This window comes from Madurella fahalii (genome assembly GCF_045866475.1).
Source record: "Madurella fahalii IFM 68171 DNA, scaffold_2, whole genome shotgun sequence".
In the NCBI taxonomy this organism is placed as follows: Eukaryota; Fungi; Ascomycota; class Sordariomycetes; order Sordariales; genus Madurella; species Madurella fahalii.
This window is the reverse complement of record NW_027263972.1, coordinates 5542311-5557815: the sequence shown is the minus strand read 5'-3', so window position 1 is coordinate 5557815 and position 15505 is coordinate 5542311. Positions and strand designations below refer to the sequence as shown.

General features: G+C 57.4%; 5 protein-coding genes across 5 annotated transcripts; 3 read left to right on the top strand and 2 right to left on the bottom strand.

Annotated features, from left to right (window-relative positions):
• Positions 1-2665: 2665 nt before the first annotated feature.
• On the top strand, positions 2666-3037 carry MFIFM68171_04377 (uncharacterized protein; the record flags this gene model as incomplete). Its single annotated transcript, XM_071059797.1, has 1 exon — positions 2666-3037. The coding sequence occupies one exon, from the start codon at positions 2666-2668 to the stop codon at positions 3035-3037; it is 372 nt and encodes a 123-aa protein (XP_070915898.1).
• A 994-nt stretch (positions 3038-4031) lies between these two features.
• SIS1 (Molecular chaperone (DnaJ super)) lies at positions 4032-5378 on the top strand (the record flags this gene model as incomplete). Its single annotated transcript, XM_071059796.1, has 3 exons — positions 4032-4111; positions 4294-5017; positions 5085-5378. The coding sequence occupies 3 exons, from the start codon at positions 4032-4034 to the stop codon at positions 5376-5378; spliced, it is 1098 nt and encodes a 365-aa protein (XP_070915897.1).
• A 1194-nt stretch (positions 5379-6572) lies between these two features.
• On the bottom strand, positions 6573-8906 carry MFIFM68171_04375 (Aspercryptin biosynthesis cluster-specific transcription regulator atnN; the record flags this gene model as incomplete). Its single annotated transcript, XM_071059795.1, has 2 exons — positions 6573-8634; positions 8776-8906. 2 exons carry the CDS (start codon positions 8904-8906, stop codon positions 6573-6575), a joined length of 2193 nt encoding a protein of 730 aa, XP_070915896.1.
• A 3808-nt stretch (positions 8907-12714) lies between these two features.
• Positions 12715-14536, top strand: RIT1 (tRNA A64-2'-O-ribosylphosphate transferase; the record flags this gene model as incomplete). The annotated part of the gene is made up of 3 exons (XM_071059794.1): positions 12715-13043; positions 13265-13299; positions 13416-14536. The coding sequence occupies 3 exons, from the start codon at positions 12715-12717 to the stop codon at positions 14534-14536; spliced, it is 1485 nt and encodes a 494-aa protein (XP_070915895.1).
• A 106-nt stretch (positions 14537-14642) lies between these two features.
• MFIFM68171_04373 (Phosphorylated carbohydrates phosphatase) lies at positions 14643-15445 on the bottom strand (the record flags this gene model as incomplete). Its single annotated transcript, XM_071059793.1, has 2 exons — positions 14643-15374; positions 15437-15445. 2 exons carry the CDS (start codon positions 15443-15445, stop codon positions 14643-14645), a joined length of 741 nt encoding a protein of 246 aa, XP_070915894.1.
• Between the last annotated feature and the right edge of the window lie 60 nt (positions 15446-15505).

The following is a 15505-nucleotide window of genomic DNA, read 5'->3' as shown; positions in this document are numbered from 1 at the left end:
CCGCCCACGGATCTCGCACCAGCTGCTCTGTGGCATCGATTATGCGGGAGTTAACCTGATTGTCACCTCGGAGCCTAGCATGCGTAAGTCAGGGCTCTCCGCCCTCTCCGCCCTCTCCGCCCTCTCTTACTGGAACAGTGGGAGATCTGACTAACAGAGTTGTGGAGATGGACAAGTGTGATTCGACTCTGGACTGCGTAAACGTCCCTTTTCTCGCTCCTTCTTGCTATATGAACAGTCGTGCTATTACTGCGCCACTCAAGTGTACCCATGTCTGGACCGACAAAAATACTCAAGCTCGTATCTTCGGGGGCATCTATCAAATCGAGCATAAGCACGAGCTCGACCTCGGCTGAGTCTTCGGTGTCCGACAGCGCCACGGAGACTAGCTCTACGTTCACGATCTCCACGGACTCCGAATTCGTCATGGCTAGCGAGCCGTCGGCGGCGACGGTTAATGGCGTTACACCTAACTCTACGGAGGCCGGTTCGGGCACCGGGACAACCACCGAAACTACTAGCAGCGCCTCTCACGCCCACCTCGACTGCCCCATCTTGTATCAACGGCTCCGGTGACAACATCAACTTCCCGACCCCAGCCGGGGTTGTCTGCCAGATCATCGGCAACAGGGAGTGCTACGGTGGCGACCTGTCTGCGGCGAAGGCGCCCACTTCTGGAGACTGCATCGATGTATACGATTTCAGCCGGGAGTGCATCAATAGGTTGTGAGTTGGCGGCATGTGTTGCATGGAGGAGATCAATGGCCTGACCATTGCAGACGGTGAGGGTCGACGGCAAGAAATCTTGGTAACGCAACGCTGGAGGTCAAGGCGCCGCTCACTTGCGATGGAGGGAGCGCCAACGTCACCCTGTTACCAAGAGACCGACCAGGGCAGGTTTAACGAGATCTACTGCGCTTTCGGCTTCTCAGGTGGCGATTCGGGACTCTTACGACCGACCCGTTCGAGGATTGTCTTGATGCATGCGTACGATACCTCGAATAGTGTAAGTTGGTAACGATATTGTCCGGGAGTATATCATGACTAAGGTACCTGGCCTGAGATCGGCGTCGTGCTGTTTACCAACTCTCGGGGCTGCAATAACGAGACATTGCGTGACATCTACCGAATGACGGGCGCCTTTGCAGCAATTGACAGCCAAGTCATTACGTTCCTTATCACTGTTGAGAACTTTGTTACCGTGGCCGAAGAGGTAGATATCAAATACGGGACTGTCAAATATGACAGCCCGGAAGCTGCCGAGATAGCGACAGAGTATACCTCATCCGGCCAATACGCAAAACGTTGAACCTACGGCAAAACCCTATAACCCTGGTAACACCGCCAGGAGGAGGCTTCCGAGGACAAGTTTGGGGGACGGGGAATGGAACCATCGTCGTTGCTCGTGACTGGGGACTTCAATGGTGCACACTGTGTACTGTCGAGAGGGCTGGACGACCCGGTCCGCGATGCGCTCTTTATCGCGATCCCCTTGCGGCAGCAACAATAAGCGAGCGCCTCCATGCAACGCTGTGCTCTCTTCACGCGGAGTCTGGCTTGCTAAAACGGTCGGCCAAGACGATTTGGAGAATCTTGCCTGCGATGATTTGGCTGACAAGATGTCGACGAAATCCACGAGGGTGTGGCCAGCGCACTCCAGACTAAATACGAGGCCAACGAAGCCTATGCGGATCGCAATGCTCTCAAATGTCCATTCACAGGCTGCCTTATCAGTGGTAACAACATCGTCTTTACCCCCTTCCCCCGGACACCAAGTACAACTTTGACTAGTACTCTCTGGCGGATTACATATCCACAACTCCAGCGGCCCGGTCAGGTGCGGTGTAGGAAGACCCTCTGATGCGAAAACTGCGGTTTCTCAATTTCCAACATCCAGCTCCCGGGTCAGATCGTCATCAAACATGACAGCCAGGATCATCAAAGAGGCGATCATCACGGCAGGCATTAAAAGGTGCCGCCGACGGCGACGATTACCAGCGTGCCGAGCAACACCGTCTACGCCATTACCACACAGGCATCCTGGCATGACTACACCGCTAGGTTGAGCTCGGTATGGGCCACTGCTACCAAAGTTGCGGTATTTCCCACGGAGACGTACGTCTACATGAAGCGCCAGAAACATAGCGGAGGGCGGCTGAGGAGATTGCCGGCCAAGGCAGAACAGCTGTCTTACGTGGCTCCGAAGACGACGGCCGTGGCCCGGGCCCCTGACGTCAGATTCGACCTGCGAACCCCAACGCCGGATGTCGTGACCGGATGGCCAGCGTCCAAGATCTCGTACACCCGTCTGCAGATAGCCACGGGCAAGGCAACGTCGAAGTTGACGGTAACATAGACCACGACATCGGGATTCGCTGTAGTTACCGAAGTTAGAATTGCAAACGCCCAAGCACGGCTGCGCACCGTCGCCATGATGCAGGCATTTACCGGGTTTGGATACTCAACGGCGACGGTGGAAAGGCCCACGACCACGACGTGGTACGGCTGTCTGCTCTAGGCGCAGGTGGTCTCTCTGATGTCGTAGTGCATCAAAGTCAGTCAGGGTGCGTGGGCCCCCCGCATGCCGACGGCAAGCTCCTCACTTATCAGTCCAGCACATACCGGCCGAGCACCAACCTCAAACGCCGGATATCTGTGTGGTAATATGATGCCTGCACCAGCCGCCTTCTTGCTTTTTACCAATGGCGGCCTATCTCCGCTCATGGGTCTGCACGGTTCGGCTTACTTTGTGGAAACGTTTCCCTCTGGCTTCTACGGTTCCTACGGTGATTCCAATGCAGCCGTGTGTGTCAAGGACATGGCCACCAAATCGTTGGTATGCAGGTTGGCCGGCTTCACGGTACTGGCCCCGCCGGCCGAGATTGGCATCTCGGAGTCTAGCCGGAGGACCCTCGTGATGTCAGTGCTATGGGAGGGCTACGGCGGGTATGCCATTCTTGAAGGCTATGGGCGGGGGTGGTACCTTGATCGAGGTGCCGTGATCACTCCGCTCTGGCTAGTATCTCACCACGCATGAAGCGGCCCAGTGCCCTTTATTTTCGTCGTGGAGATGGCGGATGCGCAATAAAATTGGTGAGGGGGAACTGGAAACTTCCTACATGACATAGCTTAGGGGACGGCCGCTGATGCATGGATACTTGCATGTAATCAGTTGTACACTAGATTCAGGGACCCTTGCGAATTATAAATGGCATTGATATAATTTACCACAAAACAAGGTAATAACTTGTTAGTTCGGTGACCGGACTCTCGACATCACAGCAGCGCCTACGTGTAGTTGACATGGGACCAGTTTCGCATTTCTCGTCTGATCTCGGCTCCCAGAAATGGCGGTACCGAGCCCCCCCCCACCCTTTACTCGCCCCCACCGGGCACAGGTAGGTTGATTAATCACTGCGAAACGCGCTTACGAGATATGCAACTATCGAAACGAGAACCGTTGGCCCACCTTACGCAGTGGCTGCGTCACTGTCTCTCGATCCCTGGAAGCCGATAGGCTCGCGACGAACCTTCTACAAGCTGCTAGGCACACACGACCAGTTGCCAAGGCATGTCATACTTTGCCTTTGTCTGCTTCGACTCGGTTGGCAATAGCCTCATTCGACCTCATCCAGCTTCGTCGTCTCTCTGCATTCGATTGAACGACTGAAACCCGAGTCCCACTGCGGCGCATTCTGCGGCTTCTCGCGAAATCCCGAGAGCTCTGCGGGAGCTTTCTCGCCACGCCAGAGAACCAGAAACCATTCGCCAAATACTCAAACAACCTAGCTGCAACTGGCGGCCTGCAGCAAACTAGAACATCCACTTGCTTTCCACCTCTCCAATTCGACACCGACATAACCCGCCTGCAACCTGACGCATCAGGAGAGGCGAGACCGGGACAACTCACTCTGCACACGACTCTACTCAACTCTCAACGCCATCCCCCCCAACATCCATCAATTTCAACAACAGCGAAAACAAGAACACGGTAGCAACATCGACAGTCTCGACAACAGCCAGCCGCAAACATGGTCAAGGAGACAAAGCTCTACGACCACCTGAACATCAGTCCTACTGCGACCCAGGACGACATCAAGAAAGCCTATCGGTACGTTCACCGCTCCGCTCTCCCCATCTCACTGAGCTCTCCGGAGACCGGCGGGGAGAGTCGAGTGCCCATAATTCTTGCCTTGTTTCCCCGTCGCTCGACGATTCACGACGGTCTCGCTCCAGACAGCCGATACTCTGCCCCGCCACTTATTGACCCCTGCCCGCTAACCCCTCACTTAGGAAAGCTGCCCTAAAATGGCATCCCGACAAGAACAAGGACAACCCGGACGCCGCCGAAAAGTTCAAGGAATGCTCGCAAGCTTACGAGATCTTGTCGGACCCGGAGAAGCGCAAGCTGTATGACCAGTTCGGCCTTGAATTCATCCTGCGGGGTGGGCCCGTCCCGCAGCCCGATGCCGGCGCCGGCGCCGGCGCTGGCGGTAACCCCTTCGCTGGGGCTGCCGGCGGCATACCGGAGGGCTTCGCCTCGTTCTTCAGCAGCGCCGCCGGCGGTGGCATGCCCGGTGGCGCGCGCTTCTCGTACCACTTTACCGATCCCAACGACCTGTTCCGGAATACCTTCCGCGACAGCGGCCTGGGCGGCGACTTTGAAGATATGTTCTTTAGCGGCACCCGGTCCTCGCCTGGGTCGACGACGGGCTCGCGGAGAGGCATGCGTGGTTCGTTTAGCGAGAGCATGCGCAACGCGCGGGCGCAGACGCCCGAGGTAACGACCGTGGAGAGGCCGCTCCCGCTGTCGCTGGAGGACTTGTACAGCGGCGTGACCAAGAAGATGAAGATCAAGCGGAAGATGTTTGACGATTCGGGCAAGCGGACCACGACGGATACCGTCCTTGAGGTGCCGATCAAGCCCGGCCTCAAGAAGGGCAGCAAAATCCGCTTCAAGGGCGTCGGCGACCAGGAGGAGGGCGGCCAGCAGGATCTAGTATTCATCGTAGAAGAGGTAGGCGCGCATCCCATTCCGTATGTCTCTACCCCGGCAAGGCCACCTAATAACACCACCCGAACAGAAACCACACCCCCTCTTCACCCGCGAAGGCGACGACCTAATCCACACTGTGGACCTCGACCTCAAGGAGGCCCTCACAGGCTGGAAGCGCACCATCACGACGATAGACGGCAAGAACCTCAACATCGATAAGGCGGGTCCAACACAGCCCGGCAGCTCAGATTCGTACCCGGGCCTGGGCATGCCCATCTCCAAGAAGCCAGGCCAGCGCGGTAACTTCGTCGTGAAGTACAACGTCAAGTTCCCCATGACGTTATCACCGCTCCAGAAGCAGAAATTGAGGGAAATCTTGTGATCCCGCGGTTTTTATGCTCAAGCGTGTTTTCTGATTTTCTCCGTTACTTGGCACATATTACATACTACAATCATGACTGGGGCGTTTCTGGAGTTCTTATGAGATTCGCGCTTTTCTTTTCTTTTCTCGTTCTCTTTTTCTTTCAGTGGTAGGCAAGGAGGGAAGAGAGGAGTTGAGGATACGGAAGATATGGGGAGGCTGGGGTTGGATTTCTTCTTGAAACATTGCTTGGCTGATGATGATGGTGGCGGCGGCGGAGTGGTAACTTATTTTCCATCATGAGATTGACGATCAATGAGTCGGAGAAGGACGACAACGACGATTATGGTCACGGTAGCAGCTCGCTATAGAGATAATACAATTGGCTTGTTTGGCTGTGGCCTGCACTTAGAGCCTGGGTTTGCTTCTTCTTTCTGTGCCTTGACATCGCTCTCGTGCCTCACAATCACTCCAGAGCAGGACCCGAGACGGCGCAATTCTTTTTGTTTTATTATACACTAACATTCAAACAAGGGACCGCAGGCCCCGCCTCCCAATAAAAATTTTCGCTCCAAACAAGAGCCCCTTGGACTCGATAGGTAGAGAGCGTAAACAAGAATGGAGCGGGATAAAGTAGTGTTGAAGGGGGTGGCAGAGAACGGAGAAGGATCATCGGCGCCCAGCCAACGACCTAGACTTACTTCACTTTTGACGTTTCCGTCGTAGGTTGCACTCCGGCTGGTTTCAACCCATCTCGTCAGATAACCAGATCTTCCAAGGGAGAAAATGAAGCCTCCGTCCCCCCCCCCCATCTCTTTCAACCCCTTCTTCCACTGCCTCCTCCCCCCTCCTAAATAAGCAGAATCGAATGCACTCCAATTTAAGAAGACAGCGACCGACTGAGATCCAAGCTCGTCTTATATGTCGAAGTTTCTCTCCGCATCTGTGATCCAACGTGACCCATTTCGTCTTTTTTTCTTTCTTTCCCTCGCTCGTTGGTTTCGCTTCCAGATTCCTAAATCCGCGCGAGTTATATCATCATCCATACGTATCCACTCAAAGCAATCCAGCTGTGGGTATATCAGAAGTGAACGGAACGCATGCGCCGGAAAAAAAAAAGAAAGAAAGTTAAAGCATGAACAGCAACAACACTAACAGCAGCAGCAGCAGCGGCGGCCGCGGCGGTAACATCAACAACACGAACAAGCAATCGTATCACCACGTAATCCTCGTAACTCTTGTCTTCAGATCCGGCGTTCCTGTCTTCAAATTCCTCGAGCCAAGCTGAATCACTGCCGAGCGCTCGCGCAGGTCAAACTCGACCGCCCGGACCATGACCCGCTTATTCTCGGGAATCACCTTCTTCTGCTGCTGCCGTTGCTGAAGCCGGGGCGCCACCGCACCGCCGTTGCCGACGGCAGCAGCGACACTCAACCCCTTGGCGTTGCCCCCAGGCCCGAGCGGGCTATCCCCAAAGTCTGACAGGTGAGAAGCGAGGGGACTCCCGCCGTTCGCTGACGTCGACGTCGACGGCCTCGACATGGCCTGCACCGGGCTCGCGCCGGGCGTGGGCATCCTGGTAGCGCCGAAATAGCGGTTGGGGGAGCTGTCGAGCTCATCGTCGGCCTCGTCGGCCTCCTCCTCAATCTCGGCAATCCACATGCCGATCCGCGCCGTCAGCTCGCTGTCCCACATCCCTTCCCTCCTGGCGCTGCTCCGGAGCAGCTGAATCGCCTGCCGCCGGATCCTCGGGTCGCGGCACTTCGTGGCGACAACATACAGCGGTGGGACAATGCCCAAGTCTGCACTAAAGCTCGGCTTGATGTGCCGCGCGGCATACTCGTGCCCGCCAAATATGTCGGGCTCGTGGCGCTGCGAAGGCAGCCTGTGGCGGCAGAAGCCCGGGTCCGGGCAGCGGCGGGCGGCGGCCCTCCGCTCCTCGTCGCCCACTACCTCGAGCGCGAGGTCGACGATGGCCTGGAAGAGGGGCGTGAAGTTGTCAAAGTGCATCTCGCTGTCGCTAAACGTCATCATGAACAGGATCTTGCCCATGATCTGGAACATCTTCAGCACGGCGATGCCGGCCTTCTCCTGGCTACTCACCCCGGGCGCGGTGCGCGAGGCAAGGATGTGGTCAAAGGCCTGGGACCAGGCCTCGATGTCCGTCTTGAACGAGACGCCGTAGTGCTGCAGCGAGGTGGGCAGCACGCCCATGACGCCGTTCTGGGCGTAGGCGAACATGGTCTCGGTGAAGCGGAAGATGCGCTCGCAGAGCTTGTCCCACGCCACGCGCGCCTCCATGACGGACGCGAACCGATCCGGGATGGGGTTTTGGCTGACGGATATCGGCGACGAGGCGTCGGACGCCGGCGAGCTGGGGTCCTGCCCCTGATTTGACGGCGCCGTCAGCCGCACGACCCACGGCTGGGGGAAGTGGAAGGCCATGTCATAGGATTTGGCTTGTATCGCGAGTCGGGTGAACATTTGGGTGAGTTCCTCCTCGACCGGCTCCTCAGGCGGGGCGAGGAAGGCCCGCCTCCTCTCGGCGCGTAGCCGCTCTAGCAGCCCCAACCCGGTCTGGATCTGCACGATGGCTTGTCTGTGGTCGCCGACAAAAGAGTCGAAGCAGGCTAGCAGCACGTTGGCCATTAACCTCGTCCTGTGAGAGATGGTCTCGCCCGAGTCGGTCCTGACCAGCGCGTTGAGGGCATGGGAGTATTGCTTGAACGCCATCTCCCAGTGCCGACGCGCGTTATCAGCGGGATCCCGCTCGGTGAACGGCGATCCCGGCGGCGATTCATTCGATTTCTCTAGCGTCTTGTATAATGCGCCCAATGCGACCACGGCATGGCGGATGGGTGATGCGGAGTGGCATTCTTGCAGGACACTGCGTGTCCAAAACGCCGAGTCGAAGAAGCCAGAGAGCTCGCTTGCCGTCTGCTCGCGGAACAGCTGGAAATACTGGCCTTCTTCGTCACCAAACGGGAGGTTCGCGGAGGGATGACGCATCATCATCATCATCACCGCCTGCGGTGTAATGGGCGTCAGAGGCGGCGTGGCATGCGGCTTGTATTTCGTGACTCGTTTAGGGGGAAGATGGACGGACCCGCGACCCGGCGGTGGCGCACCCGCTGCCACAAGGGGCTTCGGTGCGATCTTGACCTCCTCAAAGGGTCTCGCGCTCCGAGGCGGCGGCGGGTAGCCGGAGCATGTCTTTTTAGAACGGATGCAGTTTGCGCACGCGGGCCTCTTCTCGTCGCATTTGATTCTCCTCTGCCTGCGCGGGGGGGTGAATTGTCAGCGCCACCAACGTGCATGACAATAGAGATCACTTGCGATCGCTCAGGGCCGCTTTGGGGCCTCTCGAGGCCGCTTCGGACCGTTTGCGATCTCTTGGGGGAACAGGGGAGTCCCTTACTTGCAATTGTTACACCCCGTCTTGACCTTTGGCTTGCTCGTCCTGGCGCGCCTGGGCCTCTGCGCGGCGTCTTCGGAAGCGCCGTTGACGGCTGAAGCTGCCGCGGGGGGGTTGCGCGTCAACGATGCCATGGTGCTGGGGTTCTGCGATGCCAGCGAACTCGAATGATTTGCACCGTCACTCTCGGATGCCCTCCGCGCCGGCGGCTCATCCGCAACCAATTGCGGTGCCTGGGTGGTTCCGTAGCTCGACCGGTGTGGCGAGAAAGAAGCTAAAGCACGCCTGGCCTCGATGTCGCCACTCCCTGCCCACATCCTGGGGCCAGCTGAGATGGTTCAGGCGATGAGCAGGCTGGTCATCCAGTGTTGAGAAGACTTGCTGCGGTGAGAACCGGAAGACTGTCGATTCAGAAGTGTGCTAATGATGAGTGCAAGTAAAGCCGACGCTCGTCCAGCTGAGAGAATATCGTTGAAGGGGGTGAAGACAAGGGGCGCAGCGAAGGTTCCCGTCTCTTGACTTTTAAAAAGTTCGGCTTTGGCACTTGACGGTCCCTGCCGCAGCCCCCTTGTATTGTAACCTTCTGCAGCCCTCTATCCCGCCCACTTTTATTCTTGCAGGGGAGTGAGGGCGGCCCGGCCTAGCTTGTTTCCACTGGGGCTGTCCTCACGAGACGGGCATGGGCAGGGGGAGGGGCAGGGACAGGGGTATGCGCCTACACTGCACGTATGAGTGCGTGGAATACACTCACTACTCTGCCCCACGCCTCCCGCCCACGGCGACGGGATCAAGTCCGGGAGAATGGGATCTCGTGGATAGGTGCTGCGTAGCCATCTTTACCGTGACGGGGCAAACGTCGTGTGCGCACACCTGAATGGCTGCCTTCCTATCACGGAATTTGCACGCCTGAGCAACTTTTTTCCGGACTCGCTTGAACTTCAAATTGGGACGGTACTTACAGCACCTATCAGGGTGGGCGAGTACGACTCTCGTTCCGGCGACCGGGGTGCCACACGGCCTACAAGGTTACCTCTCGTCGTCTCACTTGGTGGCTGGCTTCCGTGGCCGGGCATTGGATGACGGGGTTTGTAATTGATTGCCGATATTCTCGCTGACGGTGCGCCGGGGGTTGCATTTGCTCCCCTCCCACTCCCATCCCGGGAGAGTCGAAACTTGACTGGGAAGGAGGGAATGTCAACCCCAGAAAAAGCAGGCCGTGCAAAGCCACAGGGAAACTCTTCGGTCGCCAGGCTAATGAGGCACCGCCTTGCGCCTCGCGGCCTGCGAGCTGCACCATCATGGATTCATCACCGAGGTCGAGAGCGCGGGAAAAGAGCTCGCTGCGCTTCTTGGCTCGTAAGCTAGGAAACATAGGGAAAAGAGGCCAAGGCCGCAATCTGCCCCGCCACCCTCATCTCCACGGTGGGCGGCGTCGTCACTGGTGCAGCCCGCCGGCGACAGTTATGACGCAGCCGCGACACGTTCCTATGCGAAGAGGCGAGTTGCCCTCTGTCGCGATCGTCCCGTCTTGTATATTTCGCCGCTTGTCCATTCGCCGGATACTGTCCCCGTGCATGCGGTGGACTGTTGCTCCTGTTTCTATTAGTCTGTTTCTGCTCGCAATCGCGTTGCGTCCGCCACTGTGTACAGTACCGTACCGCCCCCCCCCTGGCTGCGTTATCTCGCTCCAGCAGGCACAATTCGCCGTGTCCCGAGAGACAGCTCACCACCACGGAGCCCCCGGCCGGGCCGTTTCCGCCAATCCCTTGGGTAGGTAACCCGACAAGGAAAATGCATTTCCTGAGTGACGGGCCCGCGGGGTCCAAGAGGCACGGTCCATTCCAGAAGAAAACGGCCCCCTCCTTTTCAGCCCTACGGCATATCCGCAGCCAGGGTTGGACCATCTCGCGTCCCGGGCTCCCAGTGCCAATTGGCCCCGACTACTGACCTCGCATTCGATCGATGCAGGCAGCATCCTGCGCTACCGCAGAACAGCAATTTCATGCAGCGGACAGATGATTCCTGCAGTTGCCAGTGCAGCTTCATCTTATTCTCTTTGCATTTGGCTGAGACGGAACGCGCGCGTGGTGGTTCTCCTTGATCGGCCGGCTTACCCCCGAATCATGAGGTGCCCATCCCGATCGCGCGCCCGGAGGGTGGAATTACGCCGGCGGGCGGATTGAAACTTGATACCCAAAAGGGATATTGACTTGCACGGCAAGTGCCGAAGCAATCACACCGGCCCCGATGTTTCAGTCTTCCCGGGCCGGGCAAACGATCGTGTTCCCACTTACGCACGTGGATTCAGCTTCACGGAGGGCTTTGGCACAACAGCCAAGGTACCGGCTTGATTTCTCACTGTCATTTGTCGTTATCCGGCATGGAGTCGATGCTCTTGGGCTGGCTGCCTCCCGATAGATCGATTCCATCGGAAAGCGCTGCGCCACGGTCTGGAGATGGGGGTGGCATTGCTTCTTGGGGAAAGCTTGGGTGCATCTTAGAAAGCGGTGAGCTCCCGGGGCCCCGGGACACGGCGGTTCCAGCGCCAAAGACGGCACCAACGAAACGTCAAACTCCCGGGACCAATTCCCGCGATAGGCGGCCTCACTCTAGAATTCGACGTTTAGAAAACCGCTGTACGAGCCCAGACTGTTCTAATTCCTGATGTGATGGTTTCTTTTTTTCCTTTTTCCTTTTTCCTTTTTATCTTTTTTTTTCCTTTCACAAACCAGAGTACGGACAATGCATTGTATGTAAAGTACCAAGCGCTGCACGGAGCTCTCCATCGGCGTTTTCCCCAACTCGCGTTTCTCGTTGCCGTGGGGCGCGGGGCTGTGCTACAGTCATCAGGGTTGCTTTATGCCTAGTTTTCATCAACGGGGCCGTGCAAAACCCTCGCGATACAACGTAGCAAAGCTCGCACAGATGGCGGTGAGTCAATACTCGATCGAATCCGAGCTCTGCGTCATGATCGGAATCACGGGACGCTTTCTGGACATGCACATCCCAAGCCAGTGAGGTGGGCGGCTCTTGCATGTATCCAGGTCGGGATCAAGCACCAACAACTCGCTGGTGTATGATGTTAATTGATAGGTATGAGCGCGCCGATGCTGCCGAGGTTACACACGTGGTTACGAGCCGGTTAAGGAGTGGGTTCAAAGGCATACTCTGGCCATATCCGCATCTCGGTCAGTTGCGAGACGAGACAAGACAGCCATGAGTCCCCCAGCAGTACGGTTAGCCCTTCTTGGCAGCATACCTCTTCAAACGGAGGCGGCAAGCAGCCAAATTGCACCGTTCCATCGATTAAGCTCGGCAGTGAGATTCTTGCTGCCCGATGCGCCGGCTAATTACACATGGGCTCATGGCATCGGAGATATTACTACATAGCCATCACACTGGTCCAGGTCCAGGTCCAGGGGCAGTTTAACACCGATTCATCCGAGCCAAGTGTGCGTGTACAACATCACGAACTGGCAGTATATAAAAATCCAAGAGATCAAATCCCCACCTTTGCCTCGATCGTGCGTTGAGTCGAGGCACAGCTTTTGGTAGGCTCAGATCTTGTCTGACAAGATAAGAGTACAAAGCAGAGGCGGCAGCTGCCATATGCCTCAGCCCACCAGCTTGGACTGTAGCCAAATGAGTTACCAAGCCATCACCAGCACTTTGCTTGAAGCCATCACGGGGAGCCAAGAGAGCTGGAACCCACCCAGACTATGGGTACCATGCTCCCAGGGGCGGCCCAGAGCGCCTCCCTAATATCAGCCCTACACCAGGCCCCACTAAAAGGTCGGGCCCTTATTGTAAACTGCCCAATCAGAGCGAGTATTCAAGAGCCTTGTCTCGAATTGTTCCATCCTGCACCTTAACAAACCACCCCCCTAGTGCCCCAAGGGACTTCGAGATAGCAAGCGAGGTGAGCAGCATCGAGTCGTTACCATGCCGCCTCCGACATTAGCAGAGGTCATCTTTCCCGAGCAGGCCAACCACAGCTTCTCGCGGATCCTGGGCGACCTCAAGCGGTCCAACCTCTCCATCACGAACCGGCTCAGGTCGATCCGCCAGGATGCATCCTTCGTCGAGGACGTCGCCGCTGCGTTGAAGCTCCCGCTGGTCGCCAACGAGCGCTGCGGCAGCTGGTACATTGACCCTGCGCTCAAGGCCGGATCCGCCTACTTCAAGAGCACCGACGGGCATACGGGTCAGTGGAAGTTCAGCACGCGCCGGCTGAACCTGCACCTGTTGGAGTTGATTGGGAAGCATAACGGGTTCGTACCTGCATGGCTTGGTCTTAGAAGTATTCTCTCCGCCAGTGTAATATGTATTTCGTCTTGACTTTTTACCGCATGCATTCGGGGTTTTTCATTATTATTTTTATTTTTGAAGCAGCAACTATCCGTGTCTCAGTACCTTACATATCAAACATGCACAAACTCGTTCGCTCACTCACTTAACTCAACTCACTAACAACCATCCCACCCCCAACTAGCTGCATCATAATCGACTCAACCCGACGAGGCAAACGTTAGTCCCAACTCTCTCCCCCGTTCCCCCCGCTCCCCCCTTTTTTTTCTCCCCAACCCCACCCCCCCTCCCCGTTTTTCCAAATCATTAACCCCTCAACCCGCGCCTTGTTTTAGGCATGCCCGACGCGCTGAGCAAGACGCTCCCGACGTGGTGCAGCGTCCTCAACCGGGTGCTCTTCCCGGACCTCGCCGGATCCCACGGCCTCGTCACGCCCGGCAGCGCCGTCTCGGCGTCGGAGGCGAGCCAGATCGAGGCGCGCCTGCCCGGGTTCGTCGCCTCGTTCCGCGCGCTCGCCATCGACCCGGCGCCGCTGAGGGAGCGGCTTGGGGGCAAGCCGCTGCGCCCGTTCTGGGTGACCCCTCCGGAGGAAGGAAGGGGTGAGGGTGATGTTGGTGGTGTTGGTGGGGAGGACGGCTATGCCGCCATGCTGGACCTCGCCGCCGGCGACGGCTCGCCGTTCCACCCCGTGGTGTGCTGCACCAGCTCGCGGCGGGTGGTCGGCGTGGGTGCTGAGATTGCCGAAGGCCGCGGATACATCCAGGGGGCCGGGGACGACACGGAGAATTGGGCCATGGGGTTGACCCCCGCGGTGTTTTGGCGGCATCAGGACGAGTTGCTGGCTGCTGCGGAGGGAGAGTTACCAGGATTGATTGCGAGGTTGTTGTCGTCGGCTGCGGAGGGTGATGGTGGGGAAGGGGAGGATGCTACCGCTACTGCCCCGGGGCTGAGGAGAGTGGCGTCTGGTATTGGGGTCTTCGTTGGGACCCTGGGGGCCAAGGAGATGGCACTGTCCGAGGGATCTTGCGTGGTCACGCTGGTTTCCAAGTCTACGGAGCGGGCCACGTGGGTGAAATCGCCGACTTGGATGGAGGTTGGGCTTGGTAAGAGCAAGGCGGCGAGTCGGTCACTAAGGGATGCGCTGCCACAAATCTGTGAGTTTGTCTCACGCTTCTTGAGAAGGGAAACTGAAACGAGTGGAAATGGTACGCCCGAGAGAAAGGTGGTAATTTTGTGTGAGTCCGGGAAAGACTTGTCCGTGGGTGTCGCTCTCGCGATATATTGCTGGTGTTTTGACCCTTCTGGGAATGTGCGGACAGGCGATGAGAGAGAGTCGTTTAACAAGACCGCGATCAGGGTGAAGCTTGGGCACATAATGACGACGATACCGGATGCTAACCCGAGTAGGGCGACTCTGCAGAGTGTAAATAGTTACCTGATGGACTGGCGGAAATGAAACTAATGGCCCCTGTTTCCCAACACCATGCTCTGGCGCGGTCTAAGAAACATCTACATCTAGCTGCTCTTTCCACCCCATGTAAAAATGAGACACAGTGCTCTCTTTAAGCACTCCCACTTTCGATCTTAGCCAAGCATTCATCAAACTCGCTCCAGTCATGCATAATGACCGCGGCCCCGGCCTCAGTCAAGACCTTGACCATCTTCTCCCTCTCGGCCTCCTTATAAGGCCCAACATAGCCAATCACTTTGATACCAGCTCGGGCGCCACTCAATGTCCCGCTCTTGCTATCCTCCACGGCAACACACTCCTCGGCCGTCTTGCCCAGCGTCTTCATGGCATGCAAATAGATGGCCGGGTCCGGCTTGCTCGTCGGCTTGGGTAGACTCGACGCCGCGCTGAAGATGTCCCCGCCAAAGTACTTGTCCTGCCCGACCTTTTCCACGCTCGCCTTGACGCGCCTCAGCGCCGAGCTGCTCACCACGGCGAGCTTGTACTTGCCCGACGCAGCGAGCCGTTCGAGCACGGCGTCGACGCCGGGGCACGAGACGAGCTTCTCCTTGAGCTTAGCGATGACCACATCCTCCTCGCGGCGGACATAGTCCTCCAGCTCGTCTTGCGTCATGTCAAAGCCGTAGCGCTTCTGCAGAGAGAGCATCATGCCGCGGAAGTTTTGGCCGACGAACTCAATGATGAGCGATTCCCCGGTGAACGGCGCCGGCAGGGGGACCTTCTTGGCCGTGGTGATTTCGTTGATGAGGTCGGCGCAGCCTTCGAAGGCGAGTTCCTCCGATAGGACGAGCGTGTTGTCGCAGTCGAGGAGGATGGTGTTTATCTAAGGCATTTGTCAGTTCCCTGGTGAGGGTCGCGGGCGTGGTACTGGATGGAAGGGCTCACCTTGGCCATTGTGACGGTTTTGCGGTTTTTGCTTTTTCTAGATTATCGTATTGTATTACTCTCCTCGGT